This window comes from Chlorocebus sabaeus, chromosome 23 (genome assembly GCF_047675955.1).
Source record: "Chlorocebus sabaeus isolate Y175 chromosome 23, mChlSab1.0.hap1, whole genome shotgun sequence".
NCBI lineage: Eukaryota > Metazoa > Chordata > Mammalia > Primates > Cercopithecidae > Chlorocebus > Chlorocebus sabaeus.
The window spans coordinates 41,753,966-41,779,456 of record NC_132926.1 but is presented as its reverse complement, the minus strand read 5'-3'; the positions used below and the strand labels follow the sequence as shown (position 1 = coordinate 41,779,456).

Genomic DNA, 25,491 nt, shown 5'->3' with positions numbered 1-25,491 from the left:
ATTTAAAGTGTTGCCAGCTTATGGGTGGAGCCATTGGGACAGTTTAGGGCTTTAACCAAACTCCAGAGGCCACAGACAGGCCTGCCCATATGTCCTACATAACTCTGTAACAGTGATGCAATTCTTTTCAACTGATGAACCTTTTGTGTTGACTAAATCTCTGCTGGAGAAGTCCAATTTTGGCTGTTTTTCTTTTCTTTTTTTTCCCTTGACACCAGAGGTGTAAATGCCAGGGTCTAAGAAGGGCTTCTAGGTGAAAAGTTTAAGAGTAGAGTCCTGACCAGTATATATCTTAATAGCTTCTGTGAGCTTATATCAGACTCATGTCTGGCCTAGACTTTCTACAAGCGTCCTTTTGGGGCCATAGCCACTTCATTGGGAAAGAACACCTGGTAGGTGGCACTGTTACCTGCCCTGCAGGTGAACACCATGCTGTATCTCCTGATTTATGGGACTGCCTTGATGAAAAAAGGGTGTGGCAAACTGAGTTGAGTTCAAACACTCCACAAGAGTCTCCAAGACTGAACTGACTGGGTCACTTCAGAGTGACCCAGTCCTCACTTATAAGCCCAAATTGCTCTTTGAGTTGGAGTCCTGGATCTGCTCCTTTCTCATTGTGGTAAGCAAGGATGTACTTCAGGTTCTCACAGGAAAAATCACAGGGTAATGATTGGGTCATGTAAAATCACTTCAGAGATTTTATTGGGAGATACTGATTCTAATATTCACTCCTCAAGTTACTCCTCTATTTAAAAAAAATTGTAAGGCCAGGCATGGTGGCTCACACCTGTAATCCCAGCACTTTGGGAGGCCGAGGTGGGCGGATCACCCTGGGTCAGGAGTTCGAGACCAGCCTGGCCAACATGGTGAAACCCCATCTCTACTAAAAATACAAAATTAGCTGGGCATGGTGACACACGCCTATAATCCCAGCTACTTGGGAGGCTGAGGCAGGAGAATCGCTTGAACTTGGGAGGTGGAGGTTGCAGTGAGTCGAGATCACGCTATTGGACTCCAGCCTGGGCAAGAAGAGTGAAACTCCGTCTAAAAAAAAAAAAAAAAAAAAAATGGTTGGCGGGGGGGGATTGTGAAAAACTAAAACAACCCTCAAGGGTTCTTCTGACTCGAAAGTGCTGATTCACTAAATGCCAGGCCACCATAACTTGTAAAATAAGAGGATTCTTGCTGCTGGGGTTGCTATCTAGCTGTTCTCTCATCAGAAAAAGTGCTCAGACCATAAGATTCAAAATTTTCACCAATTCTGGGATCTTCTAAAGTCTGTGGCAGAAGGACATGGTACCAGCCAAGGAGAGCTTCTACAAAAGGTAGGTGTGGCTGCCTAAGTTGCAGTGGTAAGAGGACATGTGAAAAAGGATATTTGGGGTCACTAGCTTCAGGTTTACCAAGTGTGGGATAGAAGAAGCAGGGGGTTCACTGTAATGCACAAGGTAGGGTTCTGGATTTCTCCAAGTAACCTATTGATTGTCAGTTCTTTTTTTTTTTTTTTTTTTTTTTTTTTTGAGACAGAATCTCGCTCTGTCGCCCAGGCTGGAGTGCAGTGGCCGGATCTCAGCTCACTGCAAGCTTCGCCTCCCGGGTTCATGCCATTCTCCTGCCTCAGCCTCCCGAGTAGCTGGGACTACAGGCACCCGCCACCTCGCCCGGCTAGTTTTTTGTATTTTTTAGTAGAGATGGGGTTTCACCGTGTTAGCCAGGATGGTCTCGATCTCCTGACCTCGTGATCCGCCCGCCTCGGCCTCCCAAAGTGCTGGGATTACAGGCTTGAGCCACCGCGCCTGGCCTTGATTGTCAGTTCTTAGAACCCTATTCTTGTCAAAGAGCTTGTACAACTGTAGACCAGAACATCTGGGCTGAACTACACACTTAATGGTATTTATTTCTCAAAGTGACTCTTGGTTTTTCCTTTTTTTTTTAGATGGAGTCTCACTCCACCACCCAGGCTGGAATGCACTGGCACAATCTCGGCTCACTGCAATCTCTGCCTCCCGGGTTCAAGCGATTCTCCTGCCTCAGCCTCCCAAGTAGCTGGAACTATGGGCACCCATCACCATGCCTGGCTAATTTTTGTATTTTTAGTAGAGACGGGTCTTCACCATATTGGCCAGGGTGGTCTTGAACTCCTGACCTTGTGATATGCCCGCCTCGGCCTCCCAAAGCGTTGGGATTACAGGTGTAAGCCACTGTGCTGGGGGGCTTTTCCTTTTAATTAGTACTGAAGTGAGAAAGCTCATAGAATTACTGCTAGCACTCATATTTTCAGTACAATCCTTCCAATGGAAGCAATACACAAAAATATTCACCAAGGACTCACCTGGGGGAAGAGTGGATTAATCTTCATTGTCATCCAATATGACCTTTCTGCAGAGAGATGTTTAACTTTTGCAAAAAGCAAAGCTACAACTTGATGTCTTTTAAAAATGTGGGCCTGGTGTGGTGGCTCACACCTACAATCCCAGCACTTTGGGAGACTGAGGCAGGTGGATCACTTGGGCCCAGGATTTTGAGAGCAGCCTGGGTAACATGGCAAAAACCCTGTCTCTACAAAAAATACCAAAAAAACCCCCAAAAACAAAAAACACAACACAACAAAACAAAACTAGCTGGGCATGGTGGTGTGTGCCTGTAGTTCCAGCTACTTGGGAGGTTGAGGTGGGAGGATGGCTTGAGCCTGGGAGGTTGAGGCTGTAGTGAGACTGTACCACTGCACTACTCACTAACAGAGCAAGACCCTGTCAAAAAAAAAAAAAAAGTTTTCAGTTACAGAGTTATAGTAAATCTGTGTTTCTGTTCAGTTGAAAGTTTGGGGGTTTCTGGCTGACTCAGCAATTAATGTTCTACCTTGGCTAAGTTCTTCTCATTGCCCTCTGAAACCAAACACATAAGGTAAATCCATCATGTTTAACTTTGTTGTTGTTTGGATTTTTTTTTTTTTTTTTTTTTTTTTTTTGAGATGGAGTCTCGCTCTGTCACCCAGGCTGCAGTGCAGTGGTGTGATCTTGGCTCTCGGCTCACTGCAATCTCTTGCCTCCCAGGTTCAAGCGATTCTCCTGCCTTAGCCTCCCAAGTAGCTGGGATTATAGCACCCACCACCATGCCTGGCTAAATTTTGTATTATTATTATTAGTAGTAGTAGTAGTAGCAGTAGAGGCAGGGTTTCACCATGTTGGCCAGGCTGGTTTTGAACTTCTGACCTCAAGTGATCCACCTGCCTCAGCCTCGCAAAGTGCTGGGATTACAGGTGTGAGCCACTGTGCCTGGCCTAAGACACATTTAGCTTGGAAGAAATTTTCAAACTCTCTCCCAAAGTGGCTGTACTGTTTTGCATTCTCACCAGAATGAGAATTCTTGCTGCCCTGCCTTCTTGCCAGTAATTGGTATTGCCACTTATTTGGACTTTAGCCATTCTAATAGGTGGAAATAAAAATTTAAAGAAAGGATCATGATGCATAATGCCACATTTATTTTCAGAAAGTTTGTATAGATCTGGAGTAACTTTTGTTTCTATACTCTTTTGTTTCCCACATTTCATCAGGTGCAAAGGTTATACTGATTTTGTTGTTGTTGAGACAAGGTCTCACTCTGTCACCCAGGCTGGTGAATAGTGGTGTGATCATAGCTCACTGTAGCCTTGATCTCCTGGGCTCAAGCAATCCTCCCACCTCAGCCTCCCAAGTAGTTGGGACTACAGGTACACATCTCCACACTTGGCTACCTTTTATTATTATTATTATTATTATTATTATTTTGTAGCGATAGGGAGTCTTGCTTTGTTGCCCAGGCTGATCTCAAACTCCTGGGCTCAAGTGATCCTCTTGCCTTGGCCTCCCAAAGTGCTGGGATTACAGGCATGAGCAACTGTGCCTGACCTTCATGCTGATTACACTTATTGACAGTTTCCTTTTTCTCCATTCTGATAGCCACTTCCCTAATCCAGGTGTTCATTATCTCATACCTGGGCAAAAAGCTGCAGCCAGATTGCTTGTTTCCTACACTCCAGTATCTCCTTGTTCTAACCCAATTTACTCAATTCAGCTAAAACGAAAAAATTTTGTACTCTTCCTTTAACAATTTTTATTGTTTATCGAAAACTATGGTGGGTGGCTTATTGAACCAAAGTTATGTATTTATTTTTAGTTTTATAGAGATGGGGGTCTTGTTATTTTGCCCAGGCTGGTCTCAAACTCCTGGGCTCAAGCAATCCTCCTATGTTGGCCTCCCAATATGCTGGGATTACAAGTGTGAGCCACTGCTCCTGGCCTGAGAAGGATATCTAAAAACCTAATAACATGGTTTGTGTACGAGAGGAGGTCTAGGTATTTAGTGGGGAAAGTAAAAAGACTCTTTTCCTCATTTTATATTCATTTTATTCTTTTTTCCACATGCTTGTTGTGTCAAATTGTTTTCTTTTTGAAATTTGAACCATGTGAATGTATTAACTATTAGTTTTTTTTTTTTTTTTTTTTTTTTTTTGAGACAGAGTCTCACTCTGTTGCCCAGGCTGGAGTGCAGCGGCACGATCTTGGCTAACTGCAATCTCCACCTCCTGGGCTCAAGCAATTCTCCTGCCTCAGCCTCCTGAGTAGCTGGGATTACAGGGGCCCACCACCACACCTGGCTAATTTGTGTAGACTATTAGATTTTTTTTAGTGTGAAATTACATGGTCTAAGAAACTAACAATATAGTTGGAGAAACCAGAAGACAAGTTTTAAATGTTTCTGTTATAAGGGAGGAAGATATATTTGATGGTAGTCAGGGATAACTTCACCTAGGGTGCTGATTAGCAGATTTATAAGAAGGATAAAATGGTTGAAGCATGTTTACCTGACTGATGAATTTCCTCTGCTTTTGAGGTTGCCATGGAATTGATGTGATATAGTGGGAAGAGCATGGGTTTTGGGACCAAGCAGAAATAAATTCAAATGCTGGCTTTTCTATACACTGGCCTTATAACCTTGGACAAGTTATTTAACAATTTTGAAGTTTCAACTTCCTCATCTACAAAATGGGTAAAATCTGAATAGGATCATTATAAAGGTTAAATGACCTCCAAGTGCAACAAATATGTTGGTTTACTTCTTATACAGATGGGCTGAACTGAGATGGATTGGCATATAGGAATTAAAAGTCTGGAGAAAATGCAGGATGCATGTGAAAGAACTTCATGTAGCTAAAGTCCCTGTATCTATAATTTAGTTTGTCAATCTCATATTATGGGATTTGAAACCTCTTATTGTCTCAGAAATTTTAGAAACCCTTGGGCTAGCTGGGCACAGTGGCTCACACCTATAATCTCAGCACTTTGGGAGGCTGAGGCGGGAGGACTGCTTGAGCCCAGAGGTTAGAGGCCTGAGTAACATAGGGAGACCCCCGTCTCCACAAATAATTAAAAAAAAAAAAAATAGCCAGCCATGGTGGTCCAATCCTGTGGTCCCAGCTATTTGGGAAGCTAAGGTGAGAGAATCACTTGAGCCTGAGAGGTCGAGGCTGCAGTGAGCAGGTGATTGTACCACTGCACTTCAGCCCCAGTGATAGGGTGAGACCCTGTCTCAAAAAACAAAATAACAAAATAAAAATCCTTTGGCTATACAGTTTTTATGTGTGTGTTTTTGTTTTTGTTTTTTGTGATAGAGTCTTGCTCTGTTGTCCAGGCTGGAGTGCAGTGTCACAATCTTGGCTCACTGCAAGCTCCACCTCCCAGGTTCACGCCATTCTCCTGCCTCAGCCTCCCTAATAGCTGGGACTACAGGCGCCTGCCACCACGCCCGGCTAATTTTTTTTGTATTTTTAGTAGAGACGGGGTTTCACCATGTTAGCCAGGATGGCCTCGATCTCCTGACCTCACTATCTGCCCACCTCGGCCTCCCAAAGTGCTGGGATTACAGGCGTGAGCCACCGCGCCCGGCCATGTGTTTTTTATCCTTCTTGATCTGGAAGATGGTCAAAACAGAGTGCTTTGAAACACATTATAAGTAGACTCTAAATATTCCCATTGTCTTTTTTTTTCTTTTCTTCTTTATTCCATAGAGACTCAAAATTGCCAATGCTGACTATATTTCAAGTCATCATGGCAGGATATTGGGAAAAGTTTTCAATTAGCAATAATCATTCCTTTGGCTATGATACTGCCACTAAGCAAATCTCCACTCCATTTTTTTTCCTGAGACAGAGTCTCGCTCTGTCACCCATGCTGGAGTGTAATGGCGTGATCTCAGCTCACTGCAACCTCCGCCTCCCGGATTCAAGCGATTCTCAGAATCCCAGCCTTCTGAGTAGCTGGGATTATGGGTGCGCACCACCACGCCCAGCTAATTTTTGTAGTTTTAGTAGAAACGGGGTTTCACTGTGTTGGTCAGGCTGGTCTTGAACTCCTGACCTTATGATCCACCCGCCTTGGCCTCCCAAGTGCTAGAATTACAAGTGTGAGCTACCGCACCCAGCCTAATTTTTGTATTTTTAGTAGAGACAGGGTTTCACCATGTTGGCCAGGCTGGTCTTGAACTCCTGACCTCAGGTGATCCACCCACCTCAGCCTCCCAAAGTGCTGGGATTACAGGCATGAGCCACCATACCTGGCCTGAGTGTGATTTTATTTATTTATCAAATGTATCACTTGATATTGTGATGATTTATCAATGAGTTTTCAAATTTTAAATCCATAGGAATGTAGTATATATGGAACTACTGAATCACATTTTCTTTTTGAGACAAAGTTTCACCCTTGTTGCCCAGGCTGAAGTGCCGTGGTGTGATCTTGGCTAACTGCAACCTCTGCCTCCCAGGTGCAAGCAATTGTCCTGCCTCAGCCTCCTGAGTAGCTGGGATTATAGGTGCCCACCACCACACCTGGCTAATTTTTTGTATTTTTAGTAGAGACAGGGTTTCGTCATGTTGGCCAGGCTGCTCTTGAACTCTGACCTCAGGTGATCCACCCGCCTTGGCCTCCCAAAGTGCTGGGATTATAGGCATGAGCCACCGTGCCCAGCCGTTAAATCACATTTAATAGAGACTCTATAGAGCAGTCACCAAAATATAGGAGACTGGGAGTTCCTAATTCCCATACTGACTGTCAAACTACTGACAGGTATCTCAAGTAAAGGTCCTGGTGAAACAAAGATTATTGCTCAATCACATTTCTTTAGCTATACTCAGGGTTAGTCGGTAGGCACTGAGTAAAGAGAGTGTTTTCTTCTCTCTCAGATAAATTGAGAAAAATGTATATATATATATCCATATTTCCTTTCCCTGTGTCCTTGAGAGTCACTGCATTTGTTTAAAGAATTTAATGAGTTTGTTCAGGGAGTTGCCTCAGAAATTACTTTTGTATCAGTAGTAAGCATGACAAGTAGTTCCTTTGTAATGCTGTACCAGTCAATACCTGTTTTTGCCTAAGGATGTATCCATACCAATTCTGGATAATCCAGCTTTGAAGTGGGTTGGGCAGTGCTAGGTTTCTTTTGTTGGTGTTATTAGTTTGGGTTGTGACTTAGTCACACATGCCTTGAAAACTTAACAGCACTGAGGGTATAGGCTAATTAAATTCCACAAATGCTAACTAAAGCCAGTGTACATAGCATTTACATTAAAATAGTTCTGTAGAATAGGTACAAGACTTTTTTTTTGATTTTCTACAACTTATTTATTATCTAGAAAGAACATTTAACTAACATGTTCTCCTCATAGAAAACACTATCCTTTACATGTGAAATGTCAAAATGAGCAATTACCAAGCCAAAGAAATGTTTATGATCTTCAAAATGTTTTTTAAATAAATGTTTGGCAGAATCAACTTTTAAAGTCATAAAAAAATCATTATATTCTTATAAAAATTTCAGATCCCAGTTTAAGGATGATGAAACATTAAATCTTGCACAGTTGAGATATATAAAGGCCTTTGTTAAAGTTGTAAGAGAGGAGAAAATGACTTTTTTTTTTTTTTTTTTGAGACTGAGTCTTGCTATGTGGCCAGGCTGGAGTGCAGTGGTGCGATCTCGGCTCACTGCAACCTCCGCCTCCCGGGTTCAAGCAATTCTCGTGCCTTAGCCACCCGAGTAGCTGGGATTACAGGCACGCGCCACCACACTTAGCTAATTTTTGTATTTTTAGTAGAGACGGGGTTTCACCATGTTGGCCAGGATGATCTCCATCTCCTGACCTCGTGATCCGCTCACCTCTGCCTCCCAAAGTGCTAGGATTACAGGCCTGAGCCAATGCGCCCGGCCATTCTTTTTTCAGCCAAATTCTGTTATCCTATGGACATTCTCAGGATCAAAGGATATTTTCCATACAAACCACCAGACTCCTTTTTTGGTGATCTCTGATTAAAGGATTAGATGGAAACAGATTTTTTTTTTTTTTGAGACAGGGCACCGCTCTATCGCTCAGGCTGGAGTTCAGTGGCAGGATCTCGGCTCACTGCAACCTCCATCTTCCAGGCTCAAGGGATTCCCTCCCACCTCAGCCTCCTGAGTAGTCAGGATTACAGGTGTGCACCACCATGCTGGTCTAATTATTATTATTATTATTATTGGTCTAATTATTATTATTATTATTATTATTATTTTTTAGATGATGTCTTGCTCTGTCGCCCAACCTGGAGTGCAGTGGCATGATCTTGGCTCACTGCAACCTTCGCCTCCTGGGTTCAAGCGATTCTCCTGCCTCAGCCTCCCGAGTAGCTGGGATTGCAGGCACACACCACCACATCCGGCTAATTTTTGTATTTTTAGTATAGACGGGGTTTCACCATGTTGGTCAGGCTGGTCTCAAACTCCTGACCTCAAATGATCCGCCCACCTAGGCCCCCCAAAGTGCTGGGATTACAGGCGTGAGTCACCGCGCCCAGCCTAATTTTTGTATTTTTTGTAGAGACGGGGTTTCACCATGTTGCCTGAGCAGGTCTCGAACTCCTGGGCTCAAATGATCCGCCCGCCTCAGCATCCCATAGTGTTGGGATTACAGGCGTAAGCCACGGCGCCCGCTATAGAATCTGAGCATTTTTTAACCCCCTCTTTATTGACAAGATAAAGACAGAGATAGAGAGATGGATACAGGGAGGAAGAGGCATCCTTAGAGGAGGGAAGACCACCACAGCTAGCCTTGTTTTGCCCCACACAGATCTGATTATAACTGGAATTAGTTGCGCTGGTAGGACCCAGGGGCGAGCAGAGAGTTCCTGAAGGAAGAGGAGATAATAACTAGCAAAAATGAGTATTTCCTGTAAGTTTGGGACTTTGCTAAGCGCTACGTTATCATCTAATTTATTCGTAACAACAACCCAATGAGGAAGGTACTAATATTACTCCCATTTCACAGAGGAGCGAGTTGAAAGTCACAAAAATGAAACAGCAAACGCGCCGAAGTCAGGCAGCAAATAAGTGGCAGCACCAGAACTCGAAACTGCCCCGGAGCACGCACTCTTCACCACCCCGTTCCACCGTGAGGTCGGATTCCGCGCGCGGGTCGCGGCATTCCCACCTTCCTACGTGGGACAGTTCCCGGTACTGAGGCATGGCGCTGTCCAGCCCTCAGGCCCGCAGCCGTCCGCAAACAGGAGAACGCGGCCCCGCTGGGCGATCCCGCCCGAAGGCTGTAGAACTGCGGCGCGCGGCCAGGTCCTGGCACGCGGGCGGGTCGAGTCTCCTCTAGGCGGCCATCCCAAGGAGCTACCCGGGTGTCCCTCAGACCCGCGCGCTGGGCTCAACTCGGAAAGGCGGGAGGCGCGAAGCAGGATCGGCCTTGCCCCTCGACTGTCCCCTCACCGCTCCCAGTCCCCTATTCCCTCCCAAATAGCCCGCGGCAAATAGGTTACGCATCTTCACCTGTCCCAGAGGTGGTGACCGCTCTTAGTGACTGACGCTGCGCTCCTCCAACCAGGCAATGGCAAGAAGGTGGAGCCTCCCTAAGACTGATGGCTTCCTTTCTCCAATCCCAATGCAGCTGTTCTCCGGCCGTAGTCTCTGCGCCCAGCAGAGAGCGACAGGTGGGAGCTGCGTTACGTCGGCGCCTCTTGCATCCTTGACGTACAAGTTTCACCAAGTGCAGGGTGAAGTCTACTCCAGATTTGACCAATTCTTGCGGGTCATCACTTCAGCAGTCATTTTATTCAGAAGTGGAAATTTCCCGGCCCTTTCCCGTCACCTCAGATGAGGGCGGGATGAATGGTACTCTCACAGGCCAATTGTACCACGCGACGTCCCCCGACAAAGTGACCGACACTTTATGGCGCCAATGAGTTCTCCCATTGTTTGGGGTCACTATGACTGACCACAAGGCCAACTAATCCACTTTAAGGTCGTGATGCGATAGTCAGACGGGTTGGCCAATAGACATAGAAAGAGACCGGAAGTTAGCTCGTGAAGGGTGGGAGGCGGGTGTTCGCAACCGCCCAGGCCTGCGCGGGTCAACGCAGCTTGGCGGCTGCGAGCCAGCAAGCCGCGCGTGACGAAGAGCCTGAGCGACGGGTCACTTTGGCCAATGATCTGCAGCCGCCAGGGTATTGCAGCCAGTGGCGAGTCTCAGGGGCGGGAGGCAGCAGGTTAGGCAGTGAGAAGTTAGTGGCGCTGCTGGGACGGGGGAAAGGAGACGCTTCTTCCTCTTGCTGCTCCTCTCGTTCCCGGGATCAGCGGCGGCGGTGGCCGCAAGTGGGTCGGCACCGTCTCCGGCTCCGCGTGCGAACAATGCTGACTGATGGCGGAGGCGGCGGCACCTCCTTTGAGGAGGACCTGGACTCTGTGGCTCCGCGATCCGCCCCAGCTGGGGCCTCGGAGCCGCCTCCGCCGGGAGGGGTCGGTCTGGGGATCCGCACCGTGAGGCTCTTTGGGGAGGCCGGGCCAGCGCCAGGAGTCGGCGGCGGCGGCGCCAGCGGTGCCGGCGGAGGGGACGCTGCGCTGGATTTCAAATTGGCGGCTGCCGTGCTGAGGACCGGGGGTGGAGGTGGTGCCTCTGGCAGTGACGAGGACGAAGTGTCCGAGGTAAGGCTCCGGGACCCTCGCCTCCCACACAGTGTGAGGCGTGAATTCTCTTTGGGTCGGCTCTGGGCCGGGGCCATCCTCCCGCTTCCCTGACGGAGTCCTGTGACAGCGGTCAGCTCCATGGCGGCGGTGGCCGCGGCGAGGGCCTAGTGAGCCCTCAGTTTACTCTTCAGCTCGAGCGGGACAGGTTCCCATCACCATCCGTAGACCCACAATAGGGAGTCCTTTGGTCTCTGAGCTTCGCGCGGGAACAGGGACTCCTCAGGCTGCCTCCCGCCCACCCTGCTTTGGAGTTGGGGGGGGCGGGGTCTTGCCAGAGTCCCTGCCCTTGGTACTGAGAGAGACAAACAGAGACAGAGACAGAGCTGGTGCAAAGATCGTTTCTCTTCTTTGCCTCTCCTCAGTTGAGGGATACGTTTATTTGCCTTCTGCCTTGTGTGTGTCTTACCTGTGTGCTTAAAGAGGGTTCTTATTTTCCCTCTTCAGTTTGAGACAGGTTTGAGTGTTAGGGATCTCTCGGCTTTTACCCTGGAAAATCACGTGACTCCTCCTTCTGGGACCTTTTGTGAAGTTAGACAGGAAAAGGAAGTTCCAAGGCATCCCTGAGCTTCGGAATAGCTGGGTAGCTGAACTCGGAGGTTTTAGGCTTGGAGAAGGTGAGGCAACCTATGGAAACCTCTTCTTTTTTTTTTTGAGATGGAGTTTCGCTCTTGTTGTCCACGCTGGAGTACAATGGCGCGATCTCAGCTCACTGCATCCTCCGCCTCCCGGGTTCAAGCGATTCTCCTGCCTCAGCCTCTCGAGTAGCTGGGATTACAGGCGTGCGCCACCATGCCCATTTAATTTTGTATTTTTAGTAGAGACAGGGTTTCACCATGTTGGTCAGGCTGGTCTGGAACTCCTGACCTCAGGTGATCCGCCCGCCTCGGCCTCCCAAAGTGCTGAGATTACAGGCTTGAGCCACCGTGCCCGGCTGGACACCTCTGCCTTTGCAGTGAAGTCCTTCATTTCTTTAGCTCTTCTGTGTGTACTCTTATGTGTACACATTTTTAGGTCTGAGCAACCTGGGGTGATAGGCATTAACTTCTTTTGGGCTCTGGGGAAAAAGGGGCGGTTTTTTTTGTTGTTGTTGTTTTGTTTTGAGATGGAGTTTCGCTCTGTCGCCAGGCTGGAGTGCAGTGGCGCGATCTGGGCTCACTGCAACCTCCGCCTCCCGGGTTCAAGCGATTCCCCTGCCTTAGCCTCCCTAGTAGCTGGGACTACAGGCGCGTGCCACCACTCCCGGCCAATATTTTTTTAGTAGAGATGGGGTTTCACCATGTTGTCGGGGATGGTCTCGATTTCCTGACCTTGTGATCCCAAGGGGCGGTATTTTATGTGTATACTTTTTTCTGTTGACTGTGGCTTGCGTAGAGTACTGTACCGTGATTGTTTTAAGTGCTCAGAGTATTTCTTCTATTTTGGTTCTGAGGTGCCTGATTTGTCACCTGTGACCAGGTATTTTTAACCTCTGGTCTTGGTGTTAAAGTACAGAAATTTCTCTGTGTGTACTAACAATCCTGGCTCTTGGATTTGAGAGGAATAAGGAGAAATTATTTGTGGGTTACAGACTGCAGTTAGTATACTGTCTTATTCTAGGTCTGAACAGGATTTTATTTAATGTTTAAAACCTTAATACATTCTGACCCTAACATTTTGCTTTGGAAAAAAAAGCGTATGGGTTATAAGGAGGGTAGTCCCTTGAATGTCTACATGTTTGAATTTCACTGTAAGGGAAATAACTTCTAAGCCAAGGTGAGAGAAATGTTTTATTTGAGTAGGCAGTTATGAGGAGAGACTCTGGAGCATCCCTATGCTTGGTCTTGTGGAAGGCTTTATTATTATTTTTTTTTATCCTTGCAGTGAATTGAGAGATTAAGCTAGCACACAGAACTTTTTAGCTAGGAAATGAAGTGTGGGGGATATCCTTAGACTAAAGTTAGAGCTTATATTTCTTTGAAACTTGTAAATGAGAATCTGAAAGCGTTTGCTTTGGTCTAAATGTTATCACATTTAGCCCTTGATTTTCTTGACCATTTGAACATAATTGTCCTGAGTGAGATGAAAGGTCACTCATTTGCCTTTTTTAATTTTAATTTTTTTTTTTTTTTGAGACTATGTCTTGCTCTTGTCGCCCAGGCTGGACTGCAGTGGCTTGATCTCAGCTCACTGCAGCCTCCGCCTCCCTGGTTCAAGTGATTCTCCTGCCTCAGCCTCCCTAGTAACTGGGATTCCAGGAACCTGCTACTATGACCGGCTAATTTTTTTTTATTTTTAGTAGAGACGAGGTTTTACCATATTGGCCAGGTTGGTCTCAAACTCCTGACCTCAAGTGATCGCCCTCCCAGAGTGCTGGGATTACAAGCAGGAGCCACCACGCCCGGCCTTAATTTTTTTTTTTTTTTTTTTTTGAGACAGAGTTTGCTATATTGTCCAGGCTAGCCTCAGACTCCTGGGCTCAAGTGGTCTTCCTGCCTCAGCCTTCGAAGTAGCTGGGACTATAGGCACACGCCACGGTGCCTGGCAACCATTTGCTTTTTTATAAGTAATAGTCTTAAATTTCTAAACAGGTAGAGCACTAGTGTGCCCCCAAAGTCATAAGTTTCTCTGTCTCTTTCTGTGTGTGTGTGTGTATAATTGTCTTTGGAGTCCCCATACCATGTGATTAAAGCTATTGGCAGAATCCATGCCTTTTGTATTTTTGAATCTTATTGTATAAGTCATGTGTTGGTGATTCCTACACCCATTCAGTGGTGGCTAATGTTAGAAGAACCCCATATTCTCCTGTTTACTTATGTTTTCTGTGCCTAAAAGGATTTAGAGGTTAAGAGTACATGTAGACCTCATTTTTGGAATGGAAGTTTCTAGGAAACCCACTTTAGCCTAATCTAAGATGATGCTTTGTGAATGTATAGATGTTTTCTTAATCTGTATAGACAGGAAATTTTTTGGGGTCCTGTTTCTCCCATGTCACAAAGAGGAAATTCTTGGAGTATCTAGTCTCTGTAGTATGTGTGGTAGAGTATAGTATATGCCTTTGTGAACAAAATGACCTGCTTTGGCCAAGCAAAAATTTTCCCTTTTCTTTTTCTGTCTTAACAAGATGAGCTGTCTTCTTTTATTATTATTGCCTTTGAATTTTCAGTGTGAAAAGGTAACAATGTTCTTCAAAAAATACTCATGTAATTGGCATTTGATGAATAATACTAAAATCCTCAGTCTCATCTTTCCTAAATATTTTGTTTTATTATTTTTTATTTTTTGAGACAGGGTCTCACTCTGTTACCCAGGCTGGAGTGCAGTGGCACGATCTTGGCTTACTGCAACCTCTGCCTCCTGGGTTCAAGCGATTCTTCTGCCTCACCCTCCTGAGTAGCTGGGATTACAGGCATCCACCACCACACCCAGGTAATTTTTATATTTTTGGTAGAGATGGCGTTTTGTCACGTTGGCCAGGCTGGTTTCAAATTCCTGGCCTCAAGTGATCCTCCCACCTTGGGCTCCCAAAGTATTGGGATTACAGGCGTGAGCCACCGTGCCCGGCCTTCATTTTTCCTAGATATTTTAAAACCACCAGGCATGGTGGCTCACGCCTGTATTCACAGCACTTTGGGAGGCCGAAGTGGGTGGATCACCTGAGGTCAGGAGTTGGAGACCAGCCTGGCCAACATGGCAAAATTCTGTCTCTATTAAAACAAAAAATTAGCCGGGCTTGGTGGAGGGCACCTGTAATCTGAGTTACTCGAGAGGCTGAAGGAGGAGAATTGCTTGAACCCAGGAGACAGAGGTTGCAGTGAGCCGAGATCATGCCACTGCACTCCAGCCAGGGTGACAGAGACTCTGTCTCAAAAAAAAAAATAAAAAATAAATTAAATAAATATTTTAGAACCAAGTACCTAGACATCCAGAAAGATGATGAATTGGTGTGTAGTTTGGGAGTGAAGTTTGTCTGGTTCCTCAAATGGGGCAGGATTAGGTGAGAAATAAGAAATGTGGAGACGTAGTATTTTTGCTCTAGAATTAGTTGGTCTTCTACATTTTGTGTGCAGAGGAGTAGACACTCTAAGGACCTCTTTATATTTAATATCAGAGCCAAGAGCTGAGAAAAAACAAGCTGCTCTTTCTTGCTGCACAAGCAGAAGACCTTTTGGTTAAAGGAATGGACTCACATCTTTCAGTTCATTTTTTTTTTCTTTTTTTTGAGATGGAGTCTTGTGGCCCAGGCTGGCACCATCTCAGCTCACTGCAACCTCTGCTTCCTAGGTTCAAGCGATTCTCCTGCTTCAGCCTCTGGAGTAGTGAGATTACAGGTGTGTGCCACTATGCCTGGCCAATTTTTCTATTTTTAGTAGAGATGGAGGTTTCACCATATTGGCCAGGCTGGTCTTGAACTCCTGACCTCAGGTGATCTGCTCCCCTAGCTCTCCCAAAGTGCTGGGACTACAGGCGTGAGCCACCTGCTGGGCCCTTTTGTTATTTTAAACATTGGGGTAAATACCTGTTTTGTATTTCTTCAGGCATTCTTAGCATGTTTCTTAGCTCTCTAAGGCCTTGATTAGAAGAGTTAGCACTGCATTGAATCCTATTGAGAAATGTATCCATGTTCAGAATAGAGATCAGGTTAAAAATTTCTTAAAAATCACTTTAGGCCTGGTGCAGTGGCTAACACCTGTAATCCCAGCACTTTGGGAGGCTGAGGTGGGTGGATCACGAGATCAGGAGTTCGAGACCAGCCTGACCAACATGGTGAAACCCCGTTTCTACTAAAAAACAAAAATTAGATGGGTATGGTGGCGCACTCCTGCAATCTCAGCCTACTCAGGAGGCTGAGGCAGGAGAATTGCTTGAACCTGGGAGGCAGAAGTTGCAGTGAGCTGAGATCGCGCCACTGCACTCCAGCCGGGACGACAGAGTGAGACTCCATCTCAAAAAAAAAAAAAAAACCACTTTAAAAAATGGCTTTTATTTTAAATATTTATTTATTTACTTTTTTTTTGAGATTAGGACTACAGGTGTGAGCCACTACACCCAGCCTATTTTTTTAAATTTATTTATTTTTAGAGATGGGCTTTTGCTCCTGTCACCCAGGCTGGAATGCAGTGGCACGATCATAGCTGACTGCAACCTCAAATTACTGGGCTCAAGCAATCCTGCTGCCTCAGCCTCCCACAAAGCTAGGTCTAACTAGATGTGTACTCCACCACTCCAGCTAATTAAAAAAAAAAAGTGTTGCCCAGGCTAGTCTTGAACTACTGGCCTCAAGGGATCCTTCTGCCTTGGCCTCCAAAAATGCAGAGATTACTTTGTAAGCCACAGTGCCTGACCAAAAAACCAATTTTTAAATGTTAATTTTAGAATTGTGGTCTTTTAATTTTTTTAGCAAATCGAAAGAAAAATACAATTTCTAAAGAAAAGATTGTGTGAGACATGGTTTTTAATTTTTGTCATAAGAATGAATGTGTGTGTATGCATGTGTGTTTGTGACAGCCTCCTTTAAAATTTATTTACAAAAGTGGCCGGGCGCGGTGGCTCATGCCTATAATCCCACCACTTTAGGAGGCCAAGGCAGATGGATCATCCAAGGTCAGGAGTTTGAGAACAGCTTGGCCAACATGGTGAAAGCCTGTCTCTACTAAAAATACAAAAATTAGCCAGGCGTGGTGGCAGGCGCCTGTAATACCAGCCACTCGGGAGGCTGAGGCAGGAGAATCGCTTGAACCCGGGAGACGGAGGCTGCAGTCAGCCAAGATCACACCACTGCATTCCAGTCTGGGGGACAAAGCAAGACTCCATCTCAAAAAATTAGAAAATAATAAAATTATTACAAGATAGTCACTTGTTGAAAAACTCAACAATATGGATAGTAGATATAAGGTAAAAAGTAAAAGTGCTTCTTCCCACCCCCATTAATTCTTCAAATTCTACCCTTAAAGGTAACCAATATTAAAATTTTTCATTCAGTAAATTTTCTAGGCTTATATTTCTATGTATGTGTGTATATATGTTCATACACACATACTTTAAAGGTATATCAAATTTAAAAGTGTAGCTTTATATCACACTGAGGTTTTTTTCTTGAGGAAGGCGTATATAATTTTACAATTATGTAAAAGCACACAGAGATTGTATTTAGCTCTGAAAATACAGCACAAGCTTTGTAGGGATTCCTTTTTCCCTGAAAATTACTTTTTTTTTTTTTTTTTTTTTTTGAGACGGAGTCTCGCTCTGTCGCCCAGGCTGGAGTGCAGTGGCCGGCTCTCAGCTCATTGCAAGCTCCGCCTCCCGGGTTTACGCCATTCTCCTGCCTCAGCCTCCCGAGTAGCTGGGACTACAGGCGCCCGCCACCTCGCCTGGCTAGTTTTTTGTATTTTTTAGTAGAGACGGGGTTTCACCGTGTTAGCCAGGATGGTCTGGATCTCCTGACCTCGTGATCTGCCCGTCTCGGCCTCCCAAAGTGCTGGGATTACAGGCTTGAGCCACCGCGCCCGGCCGAAAATTACTTTTTTTTTTTTTTTTTGAAACGGAGTCTCGCTCTGTCACCCAGGCTGGAGTGCAGTGGCACGATCCTGGCTCACTGCAAGCTCCGCTCCTGGGTTCACGCCATTCTCCTGCCTCAGCCTCCCGAGTAGCTGGGACTACAGGTGCCCGCCATCACGCCCGGCTACATTTTTAGTAGAGACGGGGTTTCACCATGTTGGCCAGGATGGTCTCGATTTGCTGACCTTGGGATCCGCCCGCCCCGGCCTCCCAAATTGCTGGGATTACAGGCGTGAGCCACTGCGCCTGGCCTAAAATTTCTTTTAACGTCAAAAGCAAAAACCATACAGAAATCCCATCCTGATTTTCTCCAGTAGGTAAGGAGTTGGGTCATATCCTTTAAGATTGCTTATGATCTATATATAACCTATTTTAAATTTTTAATTATTATTATTATTTTTTTACTATTTTTTTTTGAGAGATGGGGGTCTCACTTTTTTGCCCAGGCTGGCTGTTGCCCTGGCTACACAGTGCAGTGGCATGGTCATAACTCTCTGTGGTCTCCAACCCCTGGGCTCAAGCAATCCTTCTGCTTCAGCCTCCCAAGTAGTCAGGACTACAGGACTACAGGGGACTATAGGTGTGCACCACCATACTTGGCTAATATGATCTATAATCTAGAGCAGAGTTTCTCAAGAGCAACATATAGATATTCTGGGACAGAGAATTCTTTGTTGTGAGGGGCTCTCCTGTGCGTTAGAAGCATCCCTGGCCTCTACCCACTAGATGCCAGTAGTAGAACCCGATTATAACCGATTATGATAGCCAAAAATAGTTCAGATGTTGCCAAATGTCTCCTGGGGACAAAATCACTGCTGGTTGAGAGCCACTGGTCTAGAGGCCACTCTTGTCAGGAATGGTAGTTTTGTTATAAATACTCTGTATTCAAACTTAAGGTAAACAAGGTGAGTCACTGCTTTTAATAGCATCTCAGGGCTTATACTTATAACCTGAACAAGGAGAAATAGAAGGTACTGAAAGGTTTAATATAAAACTAGTGTGCACTGCTGTAATTTTCTATGGTAAATATATCATTTTGGGGAACTTTCACTTAAAATATATTATTTTTCAAAAAGTTCAGTTGTCCATGAAAATGAATTTTTAAAAAGCTTTTATGGGGACTTCCAGTTTGTTCGAGGTAGAAATGCTTTATTCCATAAATTATCATTTGTAGTGATAACATAGGAAATATAACTTTGTATTCTAGTGGGCTAATTTTGGAGACTTTGGAAATGTTTATTGAACAAAAAGTTATATGTTATTACTGTGACTTTTTTTTTTGAGTCGGAGGAGCCTTGCTCTGTCACCTAGGCTGGAGTGCAGTATGGCATAATCTCAGCTCACTGCAACCTCCACCTCCCAGGTTCAAGCAATTCTCCTGCCTCAGCCTCCTAAGTAGCTGGGACAACAGGCGCATGCCACCACGCTTGGCTAATTTTTTGTATTTTTAGTAGAGACGGTATTTCACTGTGTTAGCCAGGATCGTCTTGGTCTCCTGGCCTTGTCATCTGCCTGCCTCGGCCTCCCAAAGTGCTGGGATTACAAGCGTGAGCCACCGTGCCCGGCCACAATTTTTTTGTATATTGCACAAATATCAAGCTTTCACAAGCTTCATTATGTAAAGTCTTAAGACTTTACATATAAAATGATGCATTGATAAGTATATTTATGTGAATGGTGGGGTTGATACAGAGTTGATTAGTATGGGTGGAGGAAAACTTTTTGGAAAACTTTAAGTATGAGAGGTTTATGTTGTTATTATTTAGTATATTTTCAATAGATAATGACATTCATATAGTTCATAAGTCAAAGTGATACAAGGGCAGATACAGTGAAGTCTCCATCTCACCCCTGCTCCCGCATATCTTGCTCTTTATACTTTTAATAAAAGTATTATGTAGCCTTTCAGAATTTCTTTATGAAAATACAAGTATGTGTATTTTCCCTATTGTTACACAGATGGTAAGATGCTACTCCTGTGAAATTTTTAAATGGTAAATTTGAGAGGGATTTAGACTTTTTTAAAAAATTAAAGTGATAAATTATATTATGAGTGAAGGATGGAGGTGAGTTTAAGCACATTCCTTTCTGAGTCTATTTGTTAGTAGAGTGCTGATTGACTAGATGAACTCAAAATCATTTCTGGCCTTCTGATTCGGTGATCACTAATATAAATAAAATATATTACTTTAAAGAAAAGCAAATCAGTTTTAAACAGTTTTAGTCTTGAATTGGCAAGTAAGCAAAATAAATGACAAGTTTACCAAAATTTTTTTTGGCTAAATTTACTTTCTCAGAACCAAAGTTGTAATAAATAAAATCAATTCTTTTTTTAAACCCACTATAAAGGAACTGTTTCAATGTATCTGTCTTCACAGACCTTATTGATCACATTTCCCTCTCCTATTGCTTGTCTGTAGAGTCATAGAATCTTGGTGATAATCCTATCTCATCTCATTTTTAGGTAACTGCTACCATTTATTGAATGCTTATTATATGCCAGTACCGTACTAGATACTTTCGTTATTTTATTTAATCGTTTCATCACCCCTTTGAGGTAGGTATTATCTACATTTTTATAGATGAATAAGTGTAGGTTCAGAGAGTTTTTAGAGTAATGAATCTAAAAAACAAAAAAAATGGTTAAAATTTTATATGGCTAGTGACTGGTAAAGGTGGGATTTGAATGTGATACTGAATTCAGAGCCCATACTGTGTTATTTTGCTTCAAATTAGGAAATATGCAGTTTTTGGTTACTAAATGCTGTTTTTTAAATAAATCATTGTTTAGTTCCTATTGAAATTTTCACAGATGTAAAGTAAAATGGAGAAAATAAGCAGGATGTAGTGAATTTCTAATGAAGCTATTTTTTTCCACTTTTTCCTACTTTGACAAATACTCTTCCTACTTTTACAAAATGAAGTTTTAAAAATATCTGTACTTGACGCAATATCAACTGGAAACTTCAGTCAGGACCCTGGATAAAAGCCTCAGAAGTCTAGGAACTGCTGAGCTAAATGACTTGCCCAGGATCACACAGTTAATGTGTAGCAGTTGAGACTAAAAAATAGGCCATCTGATTCCCATTCTAGTTTTCTTATCTTCTAGATTCTCCTTTCTTCTGATGCGTTATATCAATGAGTTTAATTAGTTGCTTAGAAATGCCTCTTTCAAACTAGTATAGTTTATAATCCATAGTTGATCATGTTGGAAAAGTGTTTTTTTTTTTTTTTTTGGCTGTTCTTTTTGGTTTGTTTGAGATGGAGTCTCGCTCTGTTGCCCAGGCTGGAGTGCAATGATGTAATCTCTGCTCACTGCAACCTCCGCCTCCCAGGTTCAAGCAATTCTTCTGCCTCAGCCTCCTGAGTAGCTGGGATTATAGGCACCCGCCACCATACCAGGCTAATTTTTTTTTGTATTTTTAGTAGAGACGGGGTTTCACCATGTTGGCCAGGCTGGTCTCGAACTGACCTCAGACTGTCTGCCCACCTTGGCCTCCCAAAGTGCTGGCATTATAGGCTTGAGCCGCTGTGCCCCTTTTTTTTTTTATTTTTATTTTTTTGAGACAGGGTCTCGTTCTGTCACCCAAACTGGAGTGCTGTGGTGCAGGAGTGCAGTGGTGCAGGAGTGCAGTGGCGCAGGAGTGCAGTGGCACACGATCACATGGTACAATCACAGCTCAGGCAGCCTTGACCTTCTGGGCTCAAACGATCCTCCCCCTTCAGCCTCCCAAGTGTCTGAGACCACAGGCACACACCACTGTACCCTGCTAATTTTTAAATTAAATTAAATTAATTAATTAATTTTTTCCTGACACACAGTCTTAGTCGCCCAGGCTGGAGTGAAGTGGCAGATCTCGGCTCACTGCAACCTCCGCCTCCCAGGTTCAGGCAATTCTCCTGCCTTAGCCTCCCAAGTAGCAGGGATTACAGATGTGTGCCACCATGCCCCACTAATTTTTTGTATTTTTGGTAGAGATGGGGTTTCACCATGTTGACACGGCTGGTCTCAAACTCCTGACCTTGTGATCTGCCCACCTCCCAAAGTGATACAATTACAGCCGTGAGCCACTGTGCCTGCCTCCCAAAGTGCTGTGATTACAGGTGTGAGCCATGGTGCCTGGCTATTTTTTTGTAGTTACGAGGTCTCATTATGTTGTCCAGGCTGGTCTTAAACTCCTGGACTCAAGGACTCCTCCTGCAGTGGCCTCCCAAAGGGCCAAGATAACAGGCATGAACTACCACACCAGGCCAGAAAAGTTTTATATTTTTTAATGAAATTACTGTCATGTAGATCAGCATAAGAGAGTGTACCACGAGAGTATAGGAGGAGCACGATTCTAAAGAAATTTTGTAATGAACTTAATTGGAAAGTTCAGGTCTTTCATTATTCATTTAAAAAGGATTAAGAAATAATTAAAACACTGAAATAGAAAGGCATATGCCTAACTTTGCACCTTTGCCAATATGGGAAACATTTGTTTTACAATATTGTTATATTCTAATTATTTTGTAAAAATTGTAATCTACTTTTCTATTGATAGTTACAGACAGTGCATGGTTCCTGTGAGTAAAGGTCAGTTGACTTATGATGATTGACTAGTTTACCTTTCTTCCTGCCAAGTTTACCTAAACCAGGAAGAAAGTAAGGTTGTGTATAAAAAAATCTGTTGGACTGAAATTTAGCAACTATTTGTGAAAGAGCACATTTTGCTCTTCCTCTGCTGCATAGACTTCTGTTCTCACAAAGTTTTCCCCTTACTGAATAGATACTGTTTTCAGTAGTAGAAAGGATTTTTTTTAAATGTAGATATCCCACTGTATCCTAGTGATTGATTCACCTGTATTAGTATGCAATTTTGAAAAGAGAAAGTCAAGTATACCCCTAGAAATCACCCCTAAGAACCAACTAAGAACCAGAGTTAAACAAGAGAACAGTTTATTAAGTTGCCAAGGTAAGTTTGATGTGTTTAAAAGTTTGCAATGAGGACAATTAGACTGAGAATGAGTTTGTTTTTTAGATTTTGGTAAAATATTCATAACATAAAATCTATCATTTTAACCATTTTTTTGTTTTTGTTTTAAAATTGTGGTAGAATATATATAACATAAATGATTTACCATTTTAATCATTTATGCTTTAACCACTGTACATGTGTATTAAATGTACAGTTTAGTGGCATTAAGTGTATTTACATTGTTGTGCAACCTTCACCATCAACCATCTCCAGAACTTTTTCATCTTCCCAACTGAAATTCTGTACATGTTAAACAATAATTCTCCCATTCTCCCTTCCCCCAACCCCTAGCAACTACCATTCTATGTTTTCTCTCTATGAATTTTACTACTCATATAATTGGAATCATGCAGTATTTGTCCTTCTGTGACTGGCTTTGTTCACTTAGCATAATATCTTCAGGGTTAATCCAGTTGTTGCTTGTGTCAAAATTTTATTATTTTAAAGTTAAATAAATTCAATTGTGTGTGTATATGTGGGTGTGTATATATGTACACACACACACTCCCCATATTTTATTTATCTGTTCATTTGGGTTTTTTTGTTTGTTTTTTTTTGGAGATGGAGTCTTGCTCTGTCACCCAGGCTGGAGTGCAGTGGCATGATCTCGGCTTACTGCAACCTCCACCTCCCAGGTTCAAGCGATTCTCCTGCCTCAGCCTCCCGAGTAGCTGAGACTATAGGAGTGCGCCACCATGCCTGGCTAATTTTTGTATTTTTAGTAGAGATGGGGTTTTGCTATGTAGGCCAGGCTTGTCTCAAACTCCTGACCTCATGTGATCCACCCGCCTCGACCTCCCAAAGTGCTGGGATTACAGATGTGAGCCACTGTGCACAGTCTCTCTGTTCATCTGTTGATGGACACTTGGATTGCTTCCACCATTATAATGCTGTTATGAACATAGATATGCAAATATCTCTTTGAAGCCTACATTCAATTCTTTTAGGTATATACCCAGAAATGGAATACTGGATCATATGGTAATTCTATTTTTAATTTTTTGAGGAACTGCCATACTGTGTTCTGTAGCAGCTATATCATTTGACATTCCTAGCAGCAAAGCACAAGGAAGGGTTTTAATTTCTCCATATTCTAGCCAACAGTTATTTATGTTTGTTTTTTGATAATAGCCATTCTAATGGGTATGAAGTGGTATTTCATTGTGGTTTTGATTTGTATTTCCCTAATTAATAGTGTTAAGCATCTTTTCGTATGTTTATTGGCCATTTGTGTATCTTTGGTGAAATGTCTATTCAAATCCGTTGTACATTTTTAAAAAATTGTATTGCTGATTAGGCACCGTGGCTCACACCTGTAATCCCAGCACTTTGGGAGGCTGAGGCAGGAGGATCACCTGAGCCCAGGAGTTCAAAACCAGCCTGGGCAATATAGGGAACCCCGTGTCTACAAAAAGTAAAAAAAATTAGCCAGGCGTGGTGGCACATGCCTGTAGTCCCAGCTGCTCAATAAGCTGAGGTGGGAGGATTGCTTGGGCCTGGGTGGTTGAGGCTGCAATGAGCTGTGACTGCCACTGCCATTGCACTCCAGCCTGGGTGACAAGAGTGAGACCCTGTCTCAAAAAAAAAAAAATTATATTGCTTGTTTTTTATTGTTTAGTTGTAGGAATTCTTTATATATTCTGGATATTAATCCCTTATCAGATACGTAATTAACAAATATTTACCATCATTCTGTGGCTTGTCATTTCATTCTCTTGCTGTAGTGTCCTTTCATGAACAAAAGTTTCTAATTTTGATGAACCTAATTTATCTATTTTTAGTTTTGTTGTATGCTTATGGTGTCATGAAATTATTGCCATATCAATGTCATGAAGATTTTAAGGTGTGGTAGCTCATGCCTGTAATTCCAGCACTTTGGGAGGCTGAGGCAGGTGGATCACAAGGTCAGGAGTTTGAGACCAGCCTGACCAACATGGTAAAACCCCGTCTCTACTAAAAAATAACAAAAATTAGCCGGGCATGGTGACGCCTACCTGTAATCCCAGCTACTCAGGAGGCTGAGGCAGGAGAATTGCTTGAATCTGGGAGGCACAGGTTGCAGTGAACTGAGATCTCACCACTGCACTCCAGCCTGGGTGACAGAGCGAGACTTCGTCTCAAGAGAAAATAAGAGTTTTATAGTCTAAGCTTTTATACATGTACGCCTTTGATACCTTTTTTGTTTGTTTGTTTGTTTGTTTTGAGATGGAGTCTTGCTCTGTCGCCTAGGCTAGAGTGCAGTGGCACAATCTCGGCTCACTGTAACTTCTACCTCCCAAGTTCAAGTGATTCTCCTGCCTCAACCTCCCAAGTAACTAGGATTACAGGTGCGCACCACCACGCCCAGCTAATTTTTGTATTTTTAGTAGATGGGGGTTTACCATGTTGGCCAGGCTGGTCTTGAACTCCTGGCCTCAAGTGATCTGCCTGCCACTGTGCCCAGCTGCCTTTGATACATTTTAATTTTTTAAAATTTATTTTTATTTATTTTATTATACTTTAAGTTCTAGGGTACATGTGCACAACATGCAGGTTTGTTACATATGTATACATGTGCCATGTTGGTGTGCTGCACCCATTAACTTGTCATTTAGGTATATCTCCTAATGCTATCCCTCGCCCCTCCCCCCACCCCACGACAGGCCCCGGTGTGTGATGTTTCCCACCCTGTGTCCAAATGTTCTCATTGTTCAGTTCCCACCTGTGAGTGAGAACATGTGGTGTTTCGTTTTCTGTTCTTGCAATAGTTTGCTCAGAATGATGGTTTCCAGCTTCATCCATGTCCCTACAAAGGACATGAACTCATCCTTTCTAATGGCTGTGTAGTATTCCATGGCATACATGTGATACATTTTCTTAATCCAGTCTATCATTGATGGACATTTGGGTTGGTTCCAAGTCTTTG

General features: G+C 43.7%; 1 protein-coding gene, 1 long non-coding RNA gene and 1 pseudogene across 16 annotated transcripts in view; 1 reads left to right on the top strand and 2 right to left on the bottom strand.

Moving 5' to 3' along the window:
- Positions 1–685: 685 nt before the first annotated feature.
- LOC103244655 (uncharacterized) lies at positions 686–10,199 on the bottom strand. The gene is made up of 2 exons (XR_012090838.1): positions 9,841–10,199; positions 686–1,044 (listed from the first exon to the last, which is right to left on the bottom strand). It is a non-coding gene; the product is annotated as an uncharacterized lncRNA (long non-coding RNA).
- On the bottom strand, positions 6,039–6,162 carry LOC119618440 (U4 spliceosomal RNA; annotated as a pseudogene).
- Positions 10,200–10,563: 364 nt separating the features above from the next.
- Positions 10,564–25,491, top strand: part of ANKHD1 (ankyrin repeat and KH domain containing 1) — a 136,552-nt gene continuing 121,624 nt past the window's right edge. For all 15 annotated transcript variants that reach the window (XM_008014673.3, XM_008014672.3, XM_008014681.3 and 12 more), the window contains exon 1: positions 10,564–10,992. In XM_008014673.3, the coding sequence (XP_008012864.1) occupies positions 10,699–10,992 (294 nt within the window). In that variant the 5' untranslated portion in view covers positions 10,564–10,698. The remainder of the gene's footprint in view (positions 10,993–25,491) is intronic.